General features: G+C 34.0%; 4 protein-coding genes across 8 annotated transcripts in view; 2 read left to right on the forward strand and 2 right to left on the reverse strand.

Annotated features, from left to right (window-relative positions):
* Positions 1-6,956, forward strand: Cdk9 (Cyclin-dependent kinase 9). 2 transcript variants are annotated; one of them, XM_076780212.1, is made up of 8 exons: positions 1-264; positions 360-444; positions 3,152-3,242; positions 3,339-3,505; positions 3,588-3,829; positions 3,904-4,051; positions 4,125-4,453; positions 6,719-6,956. In XM_076780212.1, exons 1-7 carry the CDS (start codon positions 158-160, stop codon positions 4,431-4,433), a joined length of 1,149 nt encoding a protein of 382 aa, XP_076636327.1. In that variant the 5' UTR covers positions 1-157; the 3' UTR covers positions 4,434-4,453; positions 6,719-6,956. The 2 variants fall into 2 exon arrangements, with proteins under 2 accessions (XP_076636327.1, XP_076636326.1); XM_076780211.1 differs by having other exon boundaries at positions 4,125-6,956.
* Positions 6,957-8,074: 1,118 nt separating this feature from the next.
* Positions 8,075-13,965, reverse strand: LOC143349172 (SPARC-related modular calcium-binding protein 2-like). Its single transcript, XM_076780214.1, has 5 exons — positions 13,629-13,965; positions 9,229-9,462; positions 8,985-9,157; positions 8,612-8,777; positions 8,075-8,532 (listed from the first exon to the last, which is right to left on the reverse strand). The coding sequence occupies exons 2-5, from the start codon at positions 9,233-9,235 to the stop codon at positions 8,444-8,446; spliced, it is 435 nt and encodes a 144-aa protein (XP_076636329.1). The 5' UTR covers positions 9,236-9,462; positions 13,629-13,965; the 3' UTR covers positions 8,075-8,443.
* A 496-nt stretch (positions 13,966-14,461) lies between these two features.
* Positions 14,462-19,508, forward strand: LOC143349128 (cyclin-dependent kinase 9-like). 2 transcript variants are annotated; one of them, XM_076780114.1, is made up of 7 exons: positions 14,462-14,584; positions 15,124-15,214; positions 15,311-15,477; positions 15,560-15,801; positions 15,876-16,023; positions 16,097-16,425; positions 19,373-19,508. In XM_076780114.1, exons 3-6 carry the CDS (start codon positions 15,433-15,435, stop codon positions 16,403-16,405), a joined length of 744 nt encoding a protein of 247 aa, XP_076636229.1. In that variant the 5' UTR covers positions 14,462-14,584; positions 15,124-15,214; positions 15,311-15,432; the 3' UTR covers positions 16,406-16,425; positions 19,373-19,508. The 2 variants fall into 2 exon arrangements, with proteins under 2 accessions (XP_076636229.1, XP_076636228.1); XM_076780113.1 differs by lacking the exon at positions 19,373-19,508 and having other exon boundaries at positions 16,097-19,365.
* Positions 19,509-20,705: 1,197 nt separating this feature from the next.
* The window catches only part of LOC143349120 (SPARC-related modular calcium-binding protein 2-like), a 142,306-nt gene continuing 138,746 nt past the window's right edge, over positions 20,706-24,265 (reverse strand). For 2 of the 3 annotated variants that reach the window (XM_076780093.1, XM_076780094.1), the window contains exons 7-10: positions 21,883-22,116; positions 21,639-21,811; positions 21,266-21,431; positions 20,707-21,186 (exon numbers count right to left, since the gene is read on the reverse strand). In XM_076780093.1, coding sequence (XP_076636208.1) covers positions 21,098-21,186; positions 21,266-21,431; positions 21,639-21,811; positions 21,883-22,116 — 662 coding nt within the window. In that variant the 3' untranslated portion in view covers positions 20,707-21,097. Of the gene's footprint in view, positions 21,187-21,265; positions 21,432-21,638; positions 21,812-21,882; positions 22,117-24,265 lie in introns of all 3 variants that reach the window. The other variant, XM_076780092.1, reaches the window with a different exon arrangement.

Below are 24,265 nucleotides of genomic sequence, written 5' to 3' on the forward strand. Positions count from 1 at the left end.
AGGCTCCGGCAGATGGCGCGCGGTTCGGGATCAATTTTTCACTTTCGAGGTTATGTGCAAGAATGTTCTGTCAAACCCTCGCGTCGTGCGGAGTATCGTGATTTCTAGCCAACGATGCTGTGTTGCGGAAATTATGTTTACCTGATGAACATCGAAGATGAACACCAAGGAAAAGGAAAAGTATATCGAGGAATTTGATTTCCCCCATTGCGACGAGTCCTCGAAATATGAGAAGGTTGCGAAAATTGGTCAGGGTACTTTTGGGTGAGTTTTGTTTAGAAATTCCAATCCGTGTTTAGGTTATGCTTATACGTGACTAAATATTTATTGTTTTCCCGACGATTCTGATTATTTTTCAGGGAGGTGTTCAAGGCTAGAGACAAAAATTGTACAAAAAAGTTCGTAGCTATGAAAAAAGTATTAATGGATAACGAGAAGGAGGGGGTATGTACACATTTAAATACTTAATTGTTTAACACTCGGACAACGACACTTGATTTTTCGATCTAATGACAAATTTGAGGACCAATGAGCTGTGGCTATTACATTGTCATGATAAAACTTAAAATCCTTTGAAATTCCAAACTTTTTAGCACCAGTTTTCGAGTTATTTTACAGGATATTTAAGTAAACAAATTTTTGTATAATTCCTTTGATTATGTGTAAATTGTCTGTTTTCTTGGTATTTGCGTTAAACTGTGTTCGAGCTTTTTGCCAGTTTGTTTTCATCGAACCTAAAAATATACAGTGGCTTGCAATGAAAATCGTCCATCTGGTTATAAATCAAAAACATAAACACTAATTATAAAAAGTTTTATTTCTAATATTTGGTCGGGTTTCTTTTACTGTTCTCTACTTCTCTAAGCCTATTATTGATCGATTTAACTAATTTTTCTGCATATTCAGAAGAAATTTTATTCCACTCTATTTTTGATGCTTTGCTTAATTGTTTTTTGTTTGTTATGAAATGTTGCCAAATTTTGGTCTCTAATTCGTACCATATATGCTCAGTAACATTTAAATCCAGCGACTGGGATGGTGTTTCAAATACCTTCGGGCAATTATAGAGTAACCAATCCCGAACGATTACAGATTTATGCTTAGGGTCGTTGTCCTGATAAAAATGGAATTGTTGCTACGCAGGGTGACGATCTGTTCGGTTCAACGGATCATTTGCATTCGCTCTTCTTTGTGCAAATTAATGTGCAAAGAGTTGTGGTGTAATAGGTGATTTTGCAATGAGTTTTGACACGATTTTTCGATAACACTATTTAAACTTTAATACAAAACAATATCTGTACAAATGTGGTTCGATGATATAATAAGTGAGATTTTAATATGTTCTCTTTGACTTCTGATCGAGTTGTGTTTGCACAGTTGTCAAGAAGGTTAAGATTGTGATCGGCTGCTGTTATTTTGGGGAAAAGTGAACTGTATGAATTTGGATTGGTCGGTTGTGTTGTGAGGGCCTCTGAAAGTGGTTTTGAGGTGGAACTTAGATGTTTAAACATTTCTGGAAAATGTTGTTCAGTTAAGGCTTGCAGGTAATGGTTTATTGCGGTGATTTGTATGTGATGTGCAGCTGTTGGTAAGGTCAAGTTTTATGGGACGGTTCTGTTCACAAAGAGTTGTAATTGCAGAGTCTAAAAATGTTCAGCTGCTACGACCCTTCTGCAGCTATCTGTGTTGGGGCTCAACAGAAATGTATTCAAAATCCCTAATTTTTCGGCACTTTCTTTCAAATTCTTCATTAAAATATCTAAGTACATCTATGTGTTCATATTTCTCTCAATAAAATGTAATGCAGCAACACCGTTGGTTGTCATGCAGCCACAAACCATGGCAGAGCCGCCCTTTTTAACTGTGGGAGTGATATTCTTTACATTTAATTCTGTGTTCGGTTTCCTCCAGAGTGCAACTCTCCCACCTGAACCAAAAATGTGAAATTGACTTATGTCTGCTAAAAGAACTTTTTTCCAAAACGAAAAGCCTTGATTGATCTGAGTGAACTCGATTCTTTTAAGTTTGTTCTTTGCATTGATGAACAGCTTTCTTCTTGCTACTCGACCATGATAATTATCTTTCCGTAGTATTCTAAGAATATTTTCTGGGTGCACTTTTTTATTTAAATGTATTTCAACATCTACAGCTATTTCTAGGGCACTTTTCCTGGGATTTTTCTTAATTTGTTGATCGTTTAAACTCTTATTTTTTTTTAATTTATTTGATATGCGGTTTTCACTTTTATATCTTTTAAGAATGTATTCTACTGTACCTTCATTATAATGGAAAATTACTAATTTTCGTATCTCCATTGTTTGTTTTGAGATTCCATTTTTCCAAATCGATAAATTAATGAAATAGTGTGATAAAACTATGTTCATCTAATGCTTACTAAGCGGAAAAATGTAAAACACAGTTGAACACACATGTGTTAGGGGAATCCCCCAATATTATAGATGGACGATTTTTAGTACAAGTCAAATTTCATAGATGTCGTTACACATAGTCATTTTGCTTCATATATTTGCTAATATTTGAGTTTTCTTTTATATGGAAACAAGTAACAATAGAGATGAAACATTATTACGTTAATTACAAAAATCTCATGTTCATATAATGCATATTTTGGCCAAAATTAAAAAAACGAATGCGGTGGACGATTTTCACTGTGAGTCACTGTATGTAATCGCTTTTGTTTGTAAATATTGTCTTCTTTCAAAATGAAACAACTAATTATTTTGAAGAACAAAAATTCTACTTCAATTATATCTATTAAGATTTTAAAAAACCTCTATTAAAATATCAATTAAATTCAATCGAGTAAATTTTATTCTCATGTCCACTGTACGTATTATACATATAAAAGCATAAATGTTTCGTACGCATTACACTGACTCGAAAGAAATACTGCTTATCTGCATTTACTTTTTGATTTCTGTCTACAATTACTATCGAATAAAAAGAAATGCGAAAAAACATGTTGGGGGTCTGTACAGATCCAGACACTGCTTAAAAAGGAATGGCTTTTGATTTTTGTACATATTTCAATAATTACAAGTTTTCTGCCAATTTTGAGTTATTGAAAAAATTTCCAAAATTTTGTAAGAAATAATTAGTATCATAACAATTAATTATTTTTGTCTTACAGTTTCCTATAACTGCTTTGAGAGAAATAAGGATATTGCAGTTATTGAAGCACGAGAATGTAGTAAATTTAATAGAGATATGTAGAACACGAGGTATACATTTTTCACGGACTTGCAAAACAGGAATGTTTTGAAGCAATGTACTTTCGCAAAAGCATACGACAACTAATATCGAGAATTTTCTTTTAGCAACACAATATAATCGTTATCGTTCTACATTTTACCTCGTATTTGATTTTTGTGAACATGACCTAGCTGGTTTATTGTCGAATGTAAATGTTAAATTTAGTTTAGGAGAAATTAAAAAAGTTATGCAGCAGTTGTTAAACGGTCTTTATTACATTCACAGTAATAAGGTAGGGGTAAATAAATTATGCAATCGATGAAGAATAACGTTCTTTATATAATTGTAATTTGCGCAATCCTGTTATTCTATAGATCTTGCATAGAGATATGAAGGCTGCAAATGTTTTAATAACAAAAAATGGTATACTAAAATTGGCTGACTTTGGGTTGGCTCGTGCATTCAGTGCGAATAAAAATGGCCAGCCAAATCGTTACACGAATAGAGTTGTTACTCTATGGTACAGACCACCGGAACTTTTACTCGGAGATAGAAATTATGGGCCTCCTGTAGATTTGTGGGGTGCTGGATGTATAATGGCTGAAATGTGGACCAGGTCTATATCTTCGTGATTTTAAAAAACATTACTTGCCATCGGAGGGACAAATTTTCTACTTCTTTGTTACGTAGATCACCGATAATGCAAGGAAATACAGAACAGCAGCAGCTCATATTAATCTCACAGTTATGTGGCTCTATAACGACCGAAGTGTGGCCTGGAGTCGAGAATTTAGAGCTGTTTAACAAAATGGATTTACCTAAAGGTCAAAAGCGAAAGGTAAATACTATGGAACGTACACTGTGTTTATTTCTGGTCTGTATAATAAAAAGAGAAAAACATTTTTACGTAGGTCAAAGACAGATTGAAGCCATATCTGAAGGATCCTTATGCGTGTGATCTGTTAGATAAACTTTTGATTCTCGATCCATCTAAAAGATACGATTCGGATTCTGCATTGAATCACGATTTCTTTTGGACCGATCCAATGCCTTGTGATCTTAGTAAAATGTTGGCACAGCATACGCAAAGTATGTTCGAGTACTTAGCTCCACCAAGACGTCCTGGCCATATACGTCAACCACATCATCAAGTACCTGGGGGGCCAGCGAAACCTAGCTCTAGCATGACTGACAGTGGTTACCAAGATCGTGTATTCTAGCATATTCTGCTCGGTAGAATGTAAACTGCCCTCTATTGTTCATTTTCATCTCTTAGAATGTTGATACATCATAAAACATTTGACTTCAACTTCATCGATATCGATAAGAATTTAAATTAAAATTACATGTCTGATTTATACAAACTCTGGAAATAAGATGCAAGACTTAATACATATATTTTCGGTCACGAACGTCGGCCAATATTCAAGCCATTACTGTATATACTGTGTGTATATATATATATTCTTATCTGTGCGTGTGTGTATATATATACAGGGTGTTTGGTCACACCTGGGAAAAATTTTAATGGGAGATTCTAGAGGCCAAAATAAGATAAAAATCAAGAATACCAATTTGTTGATGGAGACAATTAAATTAAAAAATTTCAAATCGTTCTGGAAAAATTATTTTTGATTGCAGGGACCAATTATAATAATTTTTGGTCAATAGACATACCCTTGAAATCCTAATCATTTTCGAGAAAAAAATTCTTTACCGAAAATATAATCTGAGGCTTGAAATGGTCCCCCGAAATTTCATGCGAATCTTTAAAACACCATAACTTCTGAACGGATTGGACGATTTTAATGTTCAAAAAGCCAAACGCCGCGTATTTTGGTGTAGAATATGTAACAATTATTAAAATATTGGAAAGGTTGTTCCTTGGCCCCGTAATGTTAGAAAAACCCCATAAAAATGGTCCAATTTTTAAACAGCCATAACTCCTGTAATAGTGAATACATTTCAATGAAACTTTTTTCTAAAGTAGAGCCCATAGGTACCTACAAAAAAGTATTAAACAACTTTTCTGTAGGACGCCAAGCGAAATTATTAAAAATCGGAAACGAATTTTTAAGGAAAATCGACAGGGGTAGTTCCCAAATTTTTCGACGGAAAAATAAATTTGGAATCGTTCTAAAAAATTATTTTTGGTTACAGGGGTCGATTACAATCATTTTTGGTCATTACACATACCCCTGAAATCCTATATATTTTCGAGAAAAAAATTCCGTACCGAAAATATAATCTGAGGCTTCAAATGGTTCCCCGAAATTTAATGTACATATTTGAAACATCATAACTCCTGAACGGATTGGACGATTTTAATGTTCCAAACGGCAAACAACGCGTATTTAGCCGAAGAATATGTCGAAATCGCAAAAATATTCGAAAAACTTATCCTTGACCCTGCAAAATGAGAAATGCCCCATAAAAATGGTCCAATTTGCAAAGAGCCATAACTCCTATAATAGTGAATATATTTCAATGAAACTTTTTTCTGAAGTAGATCCCATAAATACCTACAAAAAAGTATTAAACAACTTTTCTGTAGGACGCCAAGCGAAATTATTAAAAATCGGAAACGAATTTTTAAGGAAAATCGACAAGGGGGTATAGGTGCCTACATTTTTCGGCGAAAAATAAATTTGAAATCGTTCTAAAAAATTATTTTTGGTTGCAGGGGTCGATTACAATCATTTTTGGTGAATAGACGTAGTCACGAAATCCTACGCTTTTTCGAGAAAAAAATTCCTTACTGAAAATATAATTTCAGGCCAAAAATGTTACTCCAAAATTTGAAAACGTCATAATTTTTGAACGGATTGAACGATTTTAATATTTAAAAAAGCAATCAATGCGTATTTTAGTGAAGAATATGTAGAAATTCTAAAAATATTGTAAAAGTTGCTCCTTGATCCCGTAAAATGTGAAAAACCCCATAAAAGTAGTCCAATTTTCAAACGGTCATAACTCCTACAATAATGAACGTATCTCATTGAAATTTTTTTCTGAAGGAGAGCTCACAAATACCTACAAAAAAGTACTAAACAACTTTCCTGTAGGACGTCAAGCGAAATTATTAAAAATCAGAAACAAATTTTTAAGGAAAATCGACAGGGGGGTGCCTAAATTTTTCGGCGAAATAGAAAAGTTTCAAATCGTTCTGGAAAAACTACTTTCGTCTGCGGGGGTCAATTATAATCATATCCTTTGAACAGACATACTCCCGAAATCTTACCCACTTTCGAGAAAAAAATTCAGTATTGGCGGAACTTTAAACGTTAATAGCTTCTTAACGAAGCCACCATCAACAAATTGGTATTCTTGATTTTCGTCTTATTTTGGCCTCTAGAATCTCCCATTAAAATTTTTCCCAGGGGTGGTCGAACACCCTGTATATATAACTCTTGGAATAAGATGCAAGATTTTACATATATGTACATACCCGAAACTGGCCAAAGTCAAAGGGAGATTTTCCAGGGAATCCCGTCTCTTTTTTCAGAAACTGCGAGTGAGATAGAAATGCCTAACCTGACACGTTGATATCTCACAATAGATTTAAAAACAAACATTAGCCGCCAAGACGAGTGGGAAGCCAGTTCTTGGAACTGGCGGAGGAGTTAATTTCCAAGGCATCCTGTATACATACATACATACATACAAACGTACATATATATACACATATATATAAATTTTATACAAATTTAAAGCAGTCTCCTTATTTAAACCTTACATTTCCAGAAATGTGGTTTGCTCAATTTCTTCCATTCTTGTATTATGTTTTACACAAACCTCATCATTTTTGCTTTATCCACGTGTGTAAATTCGTAATACTAATACACTCTTAACTATTACAAAACTAAGGAAGAAATGGACATTGCTGTGAATTTGCGAGCGTCGAAGAAAACGGAAGAGTTACAAAATACATTCGAAACTAAATCGAGTGTTATTTTGTGAACGAACGTGTCATGTCAAGAACAAGATTTATTTCAATAAACAAATTTTCAATTGTACAATTGTCTTCGGATCGATAGTGTTGATAATTGCAAAAGGAATCTTAAACATGCGCGAGTCTAAACAAATTTTCAAGTTCATGCAACAAAAGTGTGATATTAGCGAGTTAAATTAGCGTTCGGCCATCGTTCACTTAAGGAGGTATTGCTGTCTAGACTGTCGATTTCACGGCCCTTTTTGTGATTTTTTTTCTAATGATTGGTAGGCTGTTTTGCACTGAGACTTTGTAGATATATTTATTCATCTTATAAGCACGTACAGTATTTTTTTCATGGAAATATATTAAAAATCGTGGGAATTATAACTTCTTATATAATGGCTCTTTTGGAAAAGGTGCTCCAATGGCTTCCAGGATTCCAGATAATTTGAAATAGAGGTGGTTAAACTATCTTCATAAGGAAGGTTGTAGTTATAGCAGGAACTAGGGAGAAGTCAAAATCCTGATAAATAAAGAAATGGCGACGCTTCAAGTTTCGAATTTCTATTTGTTAATCGTTCTTTTGTCTTTAGCGTATCAAAAAAAATAGTAAAACTCAATATTTTTTTAAATCTCTAGTTCCAGCTATAAAGGCGTGTCTGCTGAATATTCTCTCCAAATTTGAAGTCAATCGGTCCGCTAGATCTTGAAATATCATGTAAACCAGTTTAAATGCGTTTTTTAAAACAAGAAGCTATAACTCTCGCAATTTTTAATATTTTTTGATGAAAAAAATACTGTACATACCTATAAGACGAATAAATATTTCTGCAAAATGTCAGTACAAAACAACCTACCTGTCGTTAAAAAAAAAATCACAAAAAAAGGCCGAATAAATGACAGCCTAGACAGCAATACTTCCTTAATTTCGTGTTCGTATTATCGTAGTCATGAGAAAAGCAGCGTCGCGCGTAGCACCGAGGAGAATATTCAATATATACACGATCGTATGCCCGTAATACTTTGTTACTTTTATCCTTAAAACTATATCGTTATTATGCTAAAATACACTATCGAATTATCAATCTGTGAGGTACAGATAAATATGATCTATGTTAAAATAAATGACGTGACAATGGTATTTATCACCGGATATAAAAATACAAATAAAATTCTGTTAACAGTAACTGGCTTTCGTTTGAAAGTTCCATTGCTCGTGTTACGATGAGCGTATTAAATGAATGATCACTTTGACATATGAAATGACAAACACACGTTATTATATCACATATATTCCTAGTCGTCGTCGTTTTTAAGAAGCTGATCCAACGGATTCGGACCCATTCTCTTCGGTTTACTCGTAGACACTTTCTCCGTGCTATCAGCTGAAATACATCCGTAACATAAAATGAGCGTTTGAGGTTATGAAAGTTCGATTGTTTGAAATATTCGAAAACTTATTACATGGCGTAGGTCGTTGGGCATTTAAACAACTGAGCCACTCTGTCATGCTGATTCTCCTGTCGTTGTTGATATCACAATATCTGGGCAGTCTCTTGCCACATCTCTGCAGTTGCCTGTTGCTCGCTACCATGGTACGGAAACTTTTCCACTCCTTTCTCTCCAAAACCTGAAAAGGAAAATAATAGTACACATATCTCCCAGTTTTTACTTAGTAAACACGTCTAAGAAGGGAAATTTGGAATGAAACTTTGTATAGAATAGGTTATCCTCAACACACCTATTTTTTGTTCGTGTCATAATTCACTTTTAAGGGGCGAGACCACAGAAAATGCAAAGTTAATTCCCTTGTAAGCAAACAAACAGTAATACATGCCTTGTTCTTGTTCTTATCGAGCATAACAAAGTGCCAAGTCGCTATTTGTTCCTCTTTAGAAGCTTGCCACTTAGCTGTCGTTTCCTCTGAATTTGTACCGGAAGCCTTCATCTTCTTTTGCATTAAATCCATTAGATCGCGTAGAAACAGTTGTTTCTTTTGCTCGGGGCAACCTAACGTCAGAGATTCAATGTTTGTCTAAATTTTACACTTTAGGTATGATAAAATAACATGATTTAATTACCCTTCATGGGTCTGCTAGGAGTAGGTACTGGATTACAATTTGGAGTGCGGTCTTTCGAAGATGTTCCAGGAATTGGTTTGCCAGTATCTTGGTAGACGCACCAACAGTAACCGGAGTAACATTGCACTCTGTGATACCTTCCGTCAGGAGTACATTCAGGTACATAGAATTTCTCTTGAGAATGTTGTCTCTCGTCCTCTAATACGGATCGTCTATCCGTTAGACAATCGTTCGCTGAAAATTTTGTATAAAAACACTTAAAACATAATGTTTATAAGATTCTTATATTGACTATGTGAAATATCTTTTCATTTTTAGAGCCATTACAGGCTTGAGATTTCTGATTATTTGTTTACAATAAAACTTCAATTTCGAATTTACTGAACAAAATACTATGGGTTTTATGTCGTGTGGTGAAATTATGGGGAAAGTAGGGAGGAGAAGATAGAAATGCTCATCGAATCATTCGTATTGCTAGTATTTATACATACAGTGGCTGTTACTTAAAAACGTACACCTAGAGATTCAGCTGATATTTTTTCAGTAAAACATGAAAATTGCATTAAATTATTGAAACTTGTATAGAGGTATATAGTGTAATGTTTCTTTATTTGATACATAACAGCAATACAAAAGAACCTTTAGTAGTACTGACAAGGGACCATCCCGAGGTGTAAATCTCCAATTTTGATGAAACTTCGCAATTATGTAGTTCTCATAAATCTATTAGACACGTATTTTTTTGTAGCTGCTAATATTCACTTTAAGGGGTTGAAATCAGCCCTCAAAGTTGGGGTTCAAAACATACTTTGTTGAATATCTCGGAAACTATTAGAGATAGGGGTGTGTTTCAAATGGATGAAATTTATGTTTTTAAACGGCGAATTTGATGGTGTAAAGAGATTTGCAAAACTTTTATTTGTTTAAACAATATGTTAAAAAATAGCACATTTTTTTATTTTTCTCATTGGATATTAATGATTTTTTTTTCTCCATTTGCACAGAGAAACTACACACCCGTGTACAAAATACGGATAAATTGGAATTTTGATTTTTTCACAATAAAGAAAGATTTTATATTTGTAATTTTTTTCGTATTTCGTGTTGCACGAAGTACCAGATCGCATACAGGGTGTTCGGCCACCCCTAGGAAAAATTTTAATGGGAGATTCTAGAGGCCAAAATAAGACGAAAATCAAGAATACCAATTTGTTGATGGAGGCTCCGTTAAAAAGTTATTAACAATTAAATTAAAAAATTTCAAATCGGTTTGGAAAAATTATTTTCGGTTGCGGGGGTTAATTACAATCATTTTTGGTGAATACACATATCCCCGAAATCCTACCCTCCTTCGAGAAAAAAATTCGGGTAAGTGGTGAAATTTCTCGACGTAAAAAAAATTTTTCAAATCGTTCTAAAAAAATTATTTCCGATTGCATGGGTCGATTATAATCATTTTTGATGAATAGATATACCCCGGAAATCCTACGCAGTTTGGAGAAAAAAATTCGAGAAGGTGTGAAATTTTTCAACAAAATTAAAAAATTTTAAATCGCTCTAAAAAAATTATTTTTGATTGCAGGGACCAATTATAATAATTTTTGGTTAATAGACATATCCTCGAAATCCTAACCATTTTCGAGAAAAAAAATTCCTTACCGAAAATATAATTTCAGGCCAAAAATGTTTCCCGTAAAAATCTTTAAAACACCATAACTTCTGAGCGGATAGGACGATTTTAATGTTCAAAAAGCCAAACGCCGCGTATCTTGGTGTAGAATATGTAACAATTATAAAAATATTGGAAAGATTGTTCCTTGGCCCCGTAATGTTAGAAAAACCCCATAAAAATGGTCCAATATTCAAACGGCCATAACTCCTATAATAGTGAATATATTTTAATGAAACTTTTTTCTAAAGTAGAGCTCATGGTTACTTACAAAAAAGTATTAAACAACTTTTCTGTAGAACGTCAAGCGAAATTATTAAAAATCAAAAACGAATTTTTAAGGAAAATCGACAAGGGCGTAGGTGCCTAAATTTTTCGACGAAAAAAATTTCTAATCTTTCTAAAAAAATTATTTTCGGTTGCAGGGGGTAATTATAATCATTTTTGGTGAATTGATACACCTACGAAATCCTACCCACTTTCGAGAAAAAAAATTCCTTACCAAAAATATAATCTGAGGCCTGAAATGGTCCCCTGAAATTTAATGCGTATCTTTAAAATGTCATAACTCCTGAACGGATTGGAGGATTTTAATGTTTCAAACAGCAAACAACGCGTATTTTGGTGAAGAATACGTAGAAATTCCAAAAATATTCGAAAAATTGCTCCTTAACCCCGTAAAGTGACAAAACCCCCATAAAAATGGTCCAATATTCAAACGGCCATAACTCCTACAATAGTGAACATATTTCAATGAAACTTTTTTTTGAAGTAGAGCTCATAGGTACCTACAAAAAAAGTATTAGACAACTTTTCTGTAGGACGCCAAACAAAATTACTAAAAATCAAAAACGAATTTTTAAGAAAAATCGACAAGGGTGTAGGTGTCTTTTTTCAGCGAAATTAAAAGGTTTCAAATCATTCTAAAAAAATTATTTTCAGTTGCAGGGGTTGATAACAATCATTTTTGGTGAATAGACCTACCCCCGAAATCCTATCCACTTTCTAGACAAAAATTCGGTACGGACGGAACTTTAAACGTTAATATCTTTTTAACGAAGTTTCCATCAATATATTAGTATTCTTGATTTTCGTCTTATTTTGGCCTCTAGAATCTCTCATTAAATTTTTTCGTAGGTGTGGCCAAACACCCTGTATAAGTACGAATGAGTCGAGAGAGCGGTCCCTCTGGTGGCGAAAACGGGAGGTGTCGCTACAAAATAAGATGAAAATCAAGAATACCAATTTGTTGATGGAGGCTTCGTTAAAAAGTTATTAACGATTAAATTAAAAAATTTCAAATCGTTTTGGAAAAATTATTTTCGGTTGCAAGGGTCGATTATAATCATTTTTGATGAATAGATATACCCTGGAAATCCTACCCAGTTTGGAGAAAAAAATTCAAGAAGGTGTGAAATTTTTCAACAAAATTAAAAAATTTTAAATCGTTCTAAAAAAATTATTTTTGATTGCAGGGACCAATTATAATAATTTTTGGTCAATAGACATACCCTTGAAATCCTAATCATTTTCGAGAAAAAAATTCCTTACCGAAAATATAATCTGAGGCTTGAAATGGTCCCCCGAAATTTCATGCGAATCTTTAAAACACCATAACTTCTGAACGGATTGGACGATTTTAATGTTCAAAAAGCCAAACGCCGCGTATTTTGGTGTAGAATATGTAACAATTATTAAAATATTGGAAAGGTTGTTCCTTGGCCCCGTAATGTTAGAAAAACCCCATAAAAATGGTCCAATTTTTAAACAGCCATAACTCTCGTAATAGTGAATACATTTCAATGAAACTTTTTTCTAAAGTAGAGCCCATAGGTACCTACAAAAAAGTATTAAACAACTTTTCTGTAGGACGTCAAGCGTATTTATTAAAAATCAAAAACGAATTTTTAAGGAAAATCGACAGGGAGTAGAGGGGGTGCCTAAATTTTTCGACAGAAAAATAAATTTGAAATCGTTCTAAAAAATTATTTTCAGTTGCAGGGGTTGATAATAATCATTTTTGGTCATTACACATACCCCTGAAATCCTACATATTTTCGAGAAAAAAATTCCGTACCGAAAATATAATCCGAGGCCAAAAATGGTTACCCGAAATTTCATGTGAATATTTGAAACATCATAACTCCTGAACGGATTGGACGATTTTAATGTTCCAAACGGCAAACAATGCCTATTTAGATGAAGAATGACTATCAAGAAATTAGTATTCTTGATTTTCGACTTATTTTGGCCTCTAGAATCTCCCATTACAATTTTTCTCAGGGGTGGCCGAATACCCTGTATAAGTACGAATGAGTCGATCGGGCGCTAGCGAGAGAGCGGTCCCTCTAGTGGCGAAAACGGGAGGTGTCGCCACATTATGAAATTAGAGACGTACGAATAGCAGTACTACATTCAAGCCTTTTGTTAATATTTTCACAGTGAATACAAATAAACAATTCATTTTTACTAAAATTTCTCCTTGAAATTTCTAAGAATATTTTTTGTAATAAACAAATTGACTGCTGTACGAATACTTTTTACACCAACTGTATGTTAAATTCATAGCTTTCAATTGATTAAACGGATCGCGCTTAAAAATATATCAATTCAAAAAATTTAAATATTTGTTTCTCAAATAAACGCAAATTAAAAATAACAAATCGTCCTAGACACGATATAATCCAATTCCTCGATTATTTTTAGCAGCGTACGCACAAATAATACTAACCATCGCTATCTTCTTTAGTGTCCGTTGGATCATCGGTGAACGTTGGTCGAGAATGCACAGGAGCAGGATTCCCTTTCAATACTGTGAAAAACAGAGAATAGAATCACTACCAAACGTTCGTGGTCCGTCACTATTCGACAAAGTACAAAAAAACGGCCCTTTCACCGGATACGAAATTCCGAGATTAATGTTAATGATTATGTACAAGGAAAATGTAGAAATTTTTCGAAGTCTTTCGCCCACGAATGAGCGCACGCAGCGAAAAGATTTCGTTCGTCTGTACAGGCTGGCGGTTGTTTCGTACAGTTTGTTAATGCAGCGGTTAATTTGGAATACGAGACTCTTTATTTACACGCACGGGGGACTTCTCGTCCTTCTCGCACAGAATTTTGAATTTAAAAAAAAAGAAAAAAACGCTAAAGACCGTCACCACCCGACAAACAGGATCGCTCACACACACAAACGGACACGCGTTGTTATATTTCTATTATTTTCTGTTTCGTGTATTTTTACAGCGCATGCATGAAATTAGGAGTAAAAGCATTTTTCACGAACGATAAATTATAATACAGTGTGCGTCGCCTTGTTGCCTTATGGCGATTTTATACAGGATCGTACACGAACGACGCTAATAAAAACGGGTGGTGACGCACAGCGTAGTACCGTGCTTCCACGAGAAGAGGGCGCAGCGTGTTTACATCCCCACTCTGGCTGCAGTCCGCTAATTGGCTGTCGCCGATCTTCGTCGCCGTTTTCGACCAATCCTGTGAGTCAGCGGACTGCAACAGGAGTGGGGATGTAAACACGCTGTGCCTTCTTCTCGCGGAAGAATGGTACTTATTGCACGAAATTGTCGCGTAATTTGCCTCTTTCCAAGAGCACGTGCTAACGAAATGTAGCATTGCCACGTTGATCGTCCAAACGTGATTCGATCGTTACATGGAAGTCGCAAAGAGGTACTCGATTTACCCTGAATTACGTTTCAGAAACTTGAAAGATCGAAAATATTGAAATTTTTCGTTGCACAGAAAATACGAGATACATGAAATATATAAAGCTACGATTTTTCGATTTAAATCATTACCGTTGAATTGCTGCAAGGATTCTACTTCAATTATATCTATTAAGATTTTAAAAAACCTCTATTAAAATATCAATTAAATTCAATCGAGTAAATTTTATTCTCATGTCCACTGTACGTATTATACGTATGAAAGCATAAATGTTTCGTACGCATTACACTCGAAAGAAATACTACTTCTCTGCATTTACTTTTTGATTTCTGTCTACAATTACTATCGAATAAAAAGAAATGCGAGAAAACATGTTGGGGGTCTGTACAGATCCAGACACTGCTTAAAAAGGAATGGCTTTTGATTTTTGTACATATTTCAATAATTACAAGTTTTCTGCCAATTTTGAGTTATTGAAAAAATTTCCAAAATTTCAGAAGAAATAATTAGTATCATAACAATTAATTATTTTTGTCTTACAGTTTCCTATAACTGCTTTGAGAGAAATAAGGATATTGCAGTTATTGAAGCACGAGAATGTAGTAAATTTAATAGAGATATGTAGAACACGAGGTATACATTTTTCACGAACTTGCAAAACAGGAATGTTTTGAAGCAATGTACTTTCGCAAAAGCATACGACAACTAATATCGAGAATTTTCTTTTAGCAACACAATATAATCGTTATCGTTCTACATTTTACCTCGTATTTGATTTTTGTGAACATGACCTAGCTGGTTTATTGTCGAATGTAAATGTTAAATTTAGTTTAGGAGAAATTAAAAAAGTTATGCAGCAGTTGTTAAACGGTCTTTATTACATTCACAGTAATAAGGTAGGGGTAAATAAATTATGCAATCGATGAAGAATAACGTTCTTTATATAATTGTAATTTGCGCAATCCTGTTATTCTATAGATCTTGCATAGAGATATGAAGGCTGCAAATGTTTTAATAACAAAAAATGGTATACTAAAATTGGCTGACTTTGGGTTGGCTCGTGCATTCAGTGCGAATAAAAATGGCCAGCCAAATCGTTACACGAATAGAGTTGTTACTCTATGGTACAGACCACCGGAACTTTTACTCGGAGATAGAAATTATGGGCCTCCTGTAGATTTGTGGGGTGCTGGATGTATAATGGCTGAAATGTGGACCAGGTCTATATCTTCGTGATTTTAAAAAACATTACATGCCATCGGAGGGACAAATTTTCTACTTCTTTGTTACGTAGATCACCGATAATGCAAGGAAATACAGAACAGCAGCAGCTCATATTAATCTCACAGTTATGTGGCTCTATAACGACCGAAGTGTGGCCTGGAGTCGAGAATTTAGAGCTGTTTAACAAAATGGATTTACCTAAAGGTCAAAAGCGAAAGGTAAATACTATGGAACGTACACTGTGTTTATTTCTGGTCTGTATAATAAAAAGAGAAAAACATTTTTACGTAGGTCAAAGACAGATTGAAGCCATATCTGAAGGATCCTTATGCGTGTGATCTGTTAGATAAACTTTTGATTCTCGATCCATCTAAAAGATACGATTCGGATTCTGCATTGAATCACGATTTCTTTTGGACCGATCCAATGCCTTGTGATCTTAGTAAAATGTTGGCACAGCATACGCAAAGTATGTTCGAGTACTTAGCTCCACCAAGACGTCCTGGCCATATACGTCAACCACATCATCAAGTACCTGGGGGGCCAGCGAAACCTAGCTCTAGCATGACTGACAGTGGTTACCAAGATCGTGTATTCTAGCATATTCTGCTCGGAAGAATGTAAACTGCCCTCTATTGTTCATTTTCATCTCTTAGAATGTTGATACATCATAAAACATTTGACTTCAACTTCATCGATATCGATAAGAATTTAAGTTAAAATTACATGTCTGATTTATACAAACTCTGGAAATAAGATGCAAGACTTAATACATATATTTTCGGTCACGAACGTCGGCCAATATTCAAGCCATTACTGTATATACTGTGTGTATATATATATATTCTTATCTGTGCGTGTGTGTATATATATACAGGGTGTTTGGTCACACCTAGGAAAAATTTTAATGGGAGATTATAGAGGCCAGAATAAGACGAAAATCAAGAATATCAATTTGTTGATGGAGGCTTCGTTAAAAAGTTATTAACAATTAAATTAAAAAATTTCAAATCGTTCTGGAAAAATTATTTTCGGTTGCAAGGGTCGATTATAATCATTTCTGATGACTAGATATACGCCGGAAATCCTACCCAGTTTGGAGAAAAAAATTCGAGAAGGTGTGAAATTTTTCAACAAAATTAAAAAATTTTAAATCGTTCTAAAAAAATTATTTTTGATTGCAGGGACCAATTATAATAATTTTTGGTCAATAGACATACCCTCGAAATCCTAACTATTTTCGAGAAAAAAAATTCCTTAGCGAAAATATAATTTCAGGCCAAAAATGTTTCCCGTAAATTTCATGCGAATCTTTAAAATACCATAACTTCTGAATGGATTGAACGATTTTAATGTTCAAAAAGCCAAACGCCGCGTATTTTAGTGTAGAATATGTAACAATTATAAAAATATTGGAAAGATTGTTCCTTGGCCCCGTAATGTTAGAAAAACACCATAAAAATGGTCCAATATACAAACGGCCATAACTCCTATAATAGTGAATATATTTCAACGAAACTTTTCTCTGAAGTAGAGCCCATAGGTACCTACAAAAAAGTATTACACAACTTTTCTGTAGGACGTCAAGCGAATTTATTAAAAATCAAAAACGAATTTTTAAGGAAAATCGACAGGGAGTAGGGGTGCCTAAATTTTTTGACAGAAAAATAAATTTGAAATCGTTCTAAAAAATTATTTTCAGTTGCAGGGGTTGATAATAATCATTTTTGGTCATTACACATACCCCTGAAATCCTACGTACTTTCGAGAAAAAAATTCCTTACCGATAATATAATCTGAGGCTTGAAATGGTTCCCCGAAATTTAATGTACATATTTGAAACATCATAACTCCTGAACGGATTGGACGATTTTAATGTTCGAAACGGCAAACAACGCGTATTTAGCCGAAGAATATGTAGAAATCGCAAAAATATTCGAAAAGTTTATCCTTGACCCTGCAAAATGAGAAATGCCCCATAAAAATGGTCCTATTTTCAAACAGCCATAACTCCTGGAATAATGAATACATTTCAATGAAACTTTTTTCTAAAGTAGAGCTTATCGGTACTGACAAAAAAGTATTAGACCACTTTTCTGCAGGGCGTCGAATAAAATTATTAAAAATCAAAAACGAATTTTGAAGAAAAATCGACAGTGTGCCTAAATTTTGCGACAGAAAAATAAATTTGGAATCGTTCTAAAAAATTATTTTTGGTTGCAGGGGTCAATTACAATCATTTTTGGTCATTACACATACCCCTGAAATCCTACATATTTTCGAGAAAAAAATTCCGTACCGAAAATATAATCCGAGGCCAAAAATGGTTACCCAAAATTTCATGTGAATATTTGAAACATCATAACTCCTGAACGGATTGGACGATTTTAATGTTCCAAACGGCAAACAACGCGTATTTAGACGAAGAATATGTCGAAATCGCAAAAATATTCGAAAAGTTTATCTTTGACCCTGCAAAATGAGAAATACCCCATAAAAATGGTCCAATTTGCAAACAGCCATAACTTCTACAATAATGAATACATTTCAATGAAACTTTTTTCTGAAGTAGAGCTCATAGGTACCTACAAAAAAGTATTGAACAACTTTTCTGTAGGACATCAAGCGAAATTATTAAAAATCAGAAACGAATTTTTAAGGAAAATCGACAAGGGGGTAGGTGCCTACATTTTTCGGCGAAAAAGAAATTTCAAATCTTCCTGAAAAAATTATTTTCGGTTTTGGGGGTCAATTACAATCATTTTTGGTGAATAGACGTAGCCACGAAATCCTACGCTTTTTCGAGAAAAAAATTCCTTACTGAAAATATAATTTCAGTCCAGAAATGTCACTCCAAAATTTGAAAACGTCATAATTTTTGAACGGATTGAACGATTTTAATATTTAAAAAAGCAATCAATGCGTATTTTAGTGAAGAATATGTAGAAATTCTAAAAATATTGTAAAAGTTGCTCCTTGATCCCGTAAAATGTGAAAAACCCCATAAAAGTAGTCCAATTTTCAAACGGTCATAACTCCTACAATAATGAACGTATCTCATTGAAATTTTTTTCTGAAGGAGAGCTCACAAATACCTACAAAAAAGTACTAAACAACTTTTCTGTAGGACATCAAGCGAAATTATTAAAAATCAGAAACAAATTTTTAAGGAAAATCGACAGGGGGGTGCCTACATTTTTCGGCGAAATTGAAAAGTTTCAAATCGTTCTGGAAAAACTACTTTCGTCTGCGGGGGTCAATTATAATCATATCCTTTGAACAGACATACTCCCGAAATCTTACCCACTTTCGAGAAAAAAATTCAGTATTGGCGGAACTTTAAACGTTAATAGCTTCTTAACGAAGCCACCATCAACAAATTGGTATTCTTGATTTTCGTCTTATTTTGGCCTCTAGAATCTCCCATTAAAATTTTTCCCAGGGGTGGTCGAACACCCTGTATATATAACTCTTGGAATAAGATGCAAGATTTTACATATATGTACATACCCGAAACTGGCCAAAGTCAAAGGGAGATTTTCCAGGGAATCCCGTCTCTTTTTTCAGAAACTGCGAGTGAGATAGAAATGCCTAACCTGAGACGTTGATATCTCACAATAGATTTAAAAACAAACATTAGCCGCCAAGACGAGTGGGAAGCCAGTTCTTGGAACTGGCGGAGGAGTTAATTTCCAAGGCATCCTGTATACATACATACATACATACAAACGTACATATATATACACATATATATAAATTTTATACAAATTTAAAGCAGTCTCCTTATTTAAACCTTACATTTCCAGAAATGTGGTTTGCTCAATTTCTTCCATTCTTGTATTATGTTTTACACAAACCTCATCATTTTTGCTTTATCCACGTGTGTAAATTCGTAATACTAATACACTCTTAACTATTACAAAACTAAGGAAGAAATGGACATTGCTGTGAATTTGCGAGCGTCGAAGAAAACGGAAGAGTTACAAAATACATTCGAAACTAAATCGAGTGTTATTTTGTGAACGAACGTGTCATGTCAAGAACAAGATTTATTTCAATAAACAAATTTTCAATTGTACAATTGTCTTCGGATCGATAGTGTTGATAATTGCAAAAGGAATCTTAAACATGCGCGAGTCTAAACAAATTTTCAAGTTCATGCAACAAAAGTGTGATATTAGCGAGTTAAATTAGCGTTCGGCCATCGTTCACTTAAGGAGGTATTGCTGTCTAGACTGTCGATTTCACGGCCCTTTTTGTGATTTTTTTTCTAATGATTAGTAGGCTGTTTTGTACTGAGACTTTGTAGATATATTTATTCATCTTATAAGCACGTACAGTATTTTTTTCATGGAAATATATTAAAAATCGTGGGAATTATAACTTCTTATTTAATGGCTCTTTTGGAAAAGGTGCTCCAATGGCTTCCAGGATTCCAGATAATTTGAAACAGAGGTGGTTAAAGTATCTTCATAAGGAAGGTTGTAGTTATAGCAGGAACTAGGGAGAAGTCAAAATCCTGATAAATAAAGAAATGGCGACGCTTCAAGTTTCGAATTTCTATTTGTTAATCATTCTTTTGTCTTTAGCGTATCAAAAAAAATAGTAAAACTCAATATTTTTTTAAGTCTCTAGTTCCAGCTATAAAGGCATGTCTGCTGAATATTCTCTCCAAATTTGAAGTCAATCGGTCCACTAGATCTTGAAATATCATGTAAGCCAGTTTAAATGCGTTTTTTTAAACAAGAAGCTATAACTCTCGCAATTTTTAATATTTTTTTATGAAAAAAATACTGTACATACCTATAAGACGAATAAATATTTCTGCAAAATGTCAGTACAAAACAACCTACCTGTCGTTAAAAAAAAAATCACAAAAAAAGGCCGAATAAATGACAGCGTAGACAGCAATACTTCCTTAATTTCGTGTTCGTATTATCGTAGTCATGAGAAAAGCAGCGTCGCGCGTAGCACCGAGGAGAATATTCAATATATACACGATCGTATGCCCGTAATACTTTGTTACTTTTATCCTTAAAACTATATCGTTATTATGCTAAAATACACTATCGAATTATCAATCTGTGAGGTACAGATAAATATGATCTATGTTAAAATAAATGACGTGACAATGGTATTTATCACCGGATATAAAAATACAAATAAAATTCTGTTAACAGTAACTGGCTTTCGTTTGAAAGTTCCATTGCTCGTGTTACGATGAGCGTATTAAATGAATGATCACTTTGACATATGAAATGACAAACACACGTTATTATATCACATATATTCCTAGTCGTCGTCGTTTTTAAGAAGCTGATCCAACGGATTCGGACCCATTCTCTTCGGTTTACTCGTAGACACTTTCTCCGTGCTATCAGCTGAAATACATCCGTAACATAAAATGAGCGTTTGAGGTTATGAAAGTTCGATTGTTTGAAATATTCGAAAACTTATTACATGGCGTAGGTCGTTGGGCATTTAAACAACTGAGCCACTCTGTCATGCTGATTCTCCTGTCGTTGTTGATATCACAATATCTGGGCAGTCTCTTGCCACATCTCTGCAGTTGCCTATTGCTCGCTACCATGGTACGGAAACTTTTCCACTCCTTTCTCTCCAAAACCTGAAAAGGAAAATAATAGTACACATATCTCCCAGTTTTTTCTTAGTGAACGCGTCTAAGAAGGGAAATTTGGAATGAAACTTTGTATAGAATGGGTTATCCGCAACACACCTATTTTTTGTTCGTGTCATAATTCACTTTTAAGGGGTGAGACCACAGAAAATGCAAAGTTAATTCCCTTGTAAGCAAACAAACAGTAATACATGCCTTGTTCTTGTTCTTATCGAGCATAACAAAGTGCCAAGTCGCTATTTGTTCCTCTTTAGAAGCTTGCCACTTAGCTGTCGTTTCCTCTGAATTTGTACCGGAAGCCTTCATCTTCTTTTGCATTAAATCCATTAGATCGCGTAGAAACAGTTGTTTCTTTTGCTCGGGGCAACCTAACGTCAGAGATTCAATGTTTGTCTAAATTTTACACTTTGGGTATGATAAAATAACATGCTTTAATTACCCTTCATGGGTCTGCTAGGAGTAGGTACTGGATTACAATTTGGAGTGCGGTCTTTCGAAGATGTTCCAGGAATTGGTTTGCCAGTATCTTGGTAGACGCACCAACAGTAACCGGAGTAACATTGCACTCTGTGATACCTTCCGTCAGGAGTACATTCAGGTACATAGAATTTCTCTTGAGAATGTTGTCTCTCGTCCTCTAATACGGATCGTCTATCCGTTAGACAATCGTTCGCTGAAAATTTTGTATAAAAACACTTAAAACATAATGTTTATAAGATTCTTATATTGACTATGTGAAATATCTTTTCATTTTTAGAGCCATTACAGGCTTGAGATTTCTGATTATTTGTTTACAATAAAACTTCAATTTCGAATTTACTGAACAAAATACTATGGGTTTTATGTCGTGTGGTGAAATTATGAGGAAAGTAGGGAGAAGAAGATAGAAATGCTCATCGAATCATTCGTATTGCTAGTATTTATACATACAGTGGCTGTTACTTAAAATCGTACACCTAGCGATTCAGCTGATATTTTTTCAGTAAAACATGAAAATTGCATTAAATTATTGAAACTTGTATAGAGGTATATAGTGTAATGTTTCTTTATTTGATACATAACAGCAATACAAAAGGACCTTTAGTAGTACTCACAAGGGACCATCCCGAGGTGTAAATCTCCAATTTTTATGAAACTTCGCAATTATGTAGTTCTCATAAATCTATTAGACACGTATTTTTTTGTAGCTGCTAATATTCACTTTAAGGGGTTGAAATCAGCCCTCAAAGTTGGGGTTCAAAACATACTTTGTTGAATATCTCGGAAACTATTAGAGATAGAGGTGTGTTTCAAATGGATGAAATTTATGTTTTTAAACGGCGAATTTGATGGTGTAAAGAGATTTGCAAAACTTTTATTTGTTTAAACAATATGTTAAAAAATAGCACATTTTTTTATTTTTCTCATTGGATATTAATGATTTTTTTTTCTCCATTTGTACAGAGAAACTACACACCCGTGTACAAAATACGGATAAATAGGAATTTTGATTTTTTCATGATAAAGAAAGATTTTATATTTGTAATTTTTTTCGTATTTCGTATTGTACGAAGTACCAGATCGCATACAGGGTGTTCGGCCACCCCTGGGAAAAATTTTAATGGGAGATTCTAGAGGCCAAAATAAGACGAAAATCAAGAATACCAATTTGTTGATGGTGGGGCTTCGTTAAAAAGTTATTAACAATTAAATTAAAAAATTTCAAATCGGTTTGGAAAAATTATTTTCGGTTGCGGGGGTCAATTACAATCATTTTTTATGGATACACATATCCCCGAAATCTTACCCTCCTTTGAAAAAAAAATTCGGGTAGGTGGTGAAATTTTTCGACAGAAAAATAAATTTGGAATCGTTCGAAAAAAATTATTTTCAGTTGCAGGGGTCGATTACAATCATTTTTGGTCATTACACATACCCCTGAAATCCTACGTATTTTCGAGAAAAAAATTCCGTACCGAAAATATAATCTGAGGCCTAAAATGGTTACACGAAATTTCATGTACATATTTGAAACATCATAACTCCTGAACGGATTGGACGCTTTTAATATTCCAAACGGCAAACAACGCGTATTTAGATGAAGAATATGTCGAAATCGCAAAAATATTCGAAAAGATTATCCTTGACACTGCAAAATGAGAAATGCCCCATAAAAATGGTCCAATTTTCAAATAACCATAACTCCTATAATAGTGAATATATTTTAATGAAACTTTTTTCTGAAGTAGAGCCCATAAGTACCTACAAAAAAGTATTAAACAACTTTTCTGTAGGACGTCAAGCGAAATTATTAAAAATTAAAAACAAATTTTTGAGGAAAATCGACAGGGAGTTGGTGGTGCCTAAATTTTTCGACAAAAAAAATTTCAAATCGTTCTAAAAAAATTATTTTCGGTTGCAGGGGGTAATTATAATCATTTTTGGTGATTAGACACACCTCCGAAATCCTACCCACTTTCGAGAAAAAAAATTCCTTACCGAAAATATAATCTGAGGCCTGAAATGGTCCCCCGAAATTTAATGCGTATCTTTAAAATGTCATAACTTCTAAACGGATTGGAGGATTTTAATGTTTCAAACAGCAAACAACACGTATTTTAGTGAAGAATACGTAGAAATTCCAAAAATATTCGAAAAATTGCTCCTTAACCCCGTAAAGTAACAAAACCCCCATAAAAATGGTCCAATATTCAAACGGCCATAACTCCTACAATAGTGAACATATTTCAATGAAACTTTTTTCTGAAGTAGAGCTCATAGGTACCTACAAAAAAGTATTAGACAACTTTTCTGTAAAACGCCAAACAAAATTACTAAAAATC

The sequence above is a fragment of the Colletes latitarsis genome, chromosome 12 (assembly GCF_051014445.1).
Source record: "Colletes latitarsis isolate SP2378_abdomen chromosome 12, iyColLati1, whole genome shotgun sequence".
NCBI lineage: Eukaryota > Metazoa > Arthropoda > Insecta > Hymenoptera > Colletidae > Colletes > Colletes latitarsis.

Coding starts and splice junctions, on each gene's coding strand:
- Cdk9 (XM_076780211.1), top strand. CDS start 158: ATGAACACCAAGGAAAAGGAAAAGTATATCGAGGAATTTGATTTCCCC. Junction 265..359: donor ATTGGTCAGGGTACTTTTGG/GTGAGTTTTGTT, acceptor ATTATTTTTCAG/GGAGGTGTTCAAGGCTAGAG. Junction 3,830..3,903: donor ATGGCTGAAATGTGGACCAG/GTCTATATCTTC, acceptor TTTGTTACGTAG/ATCACCGATAATGCAAGGAA.
- LOC143349172 (XM_076780214.1), bottom strand. Junction 8,778..8,984: donor TCGATAAGAACAAGAACAAG/GCATGTATTACT, acceptor TTTCCTTTTCAG/GTTTTGGAGAGAAAGGAGTG. Junction 8,533..8,611: donor TGCCCAACGACCTACGCCAT/GTAATAAGTTTT, acceptor GATGTATTTCAG/CTGATAGCACGGAGAAAGTG.
- LOC143349128 (XM_076780114.1), top strand. CDS start 15,433: ATGCAGCAGTTGTTAAACGGTCTTTATTACATTCACAGTAATAAG. Junction 15,478..15,559: donor ATTACATTCACAGTAATAAG/GTAGGGGTAAAT, acceptor GTTATTCTATAG/ATCTTGCATAGAGATATGAA. Junction 16,024..16,096: donor CTAAAGGTCAAAAGCGAAAG/GTAAATACTATG, acceptor ATTTTTACGTAG/GTCAAAGACAGATTGAAGCC.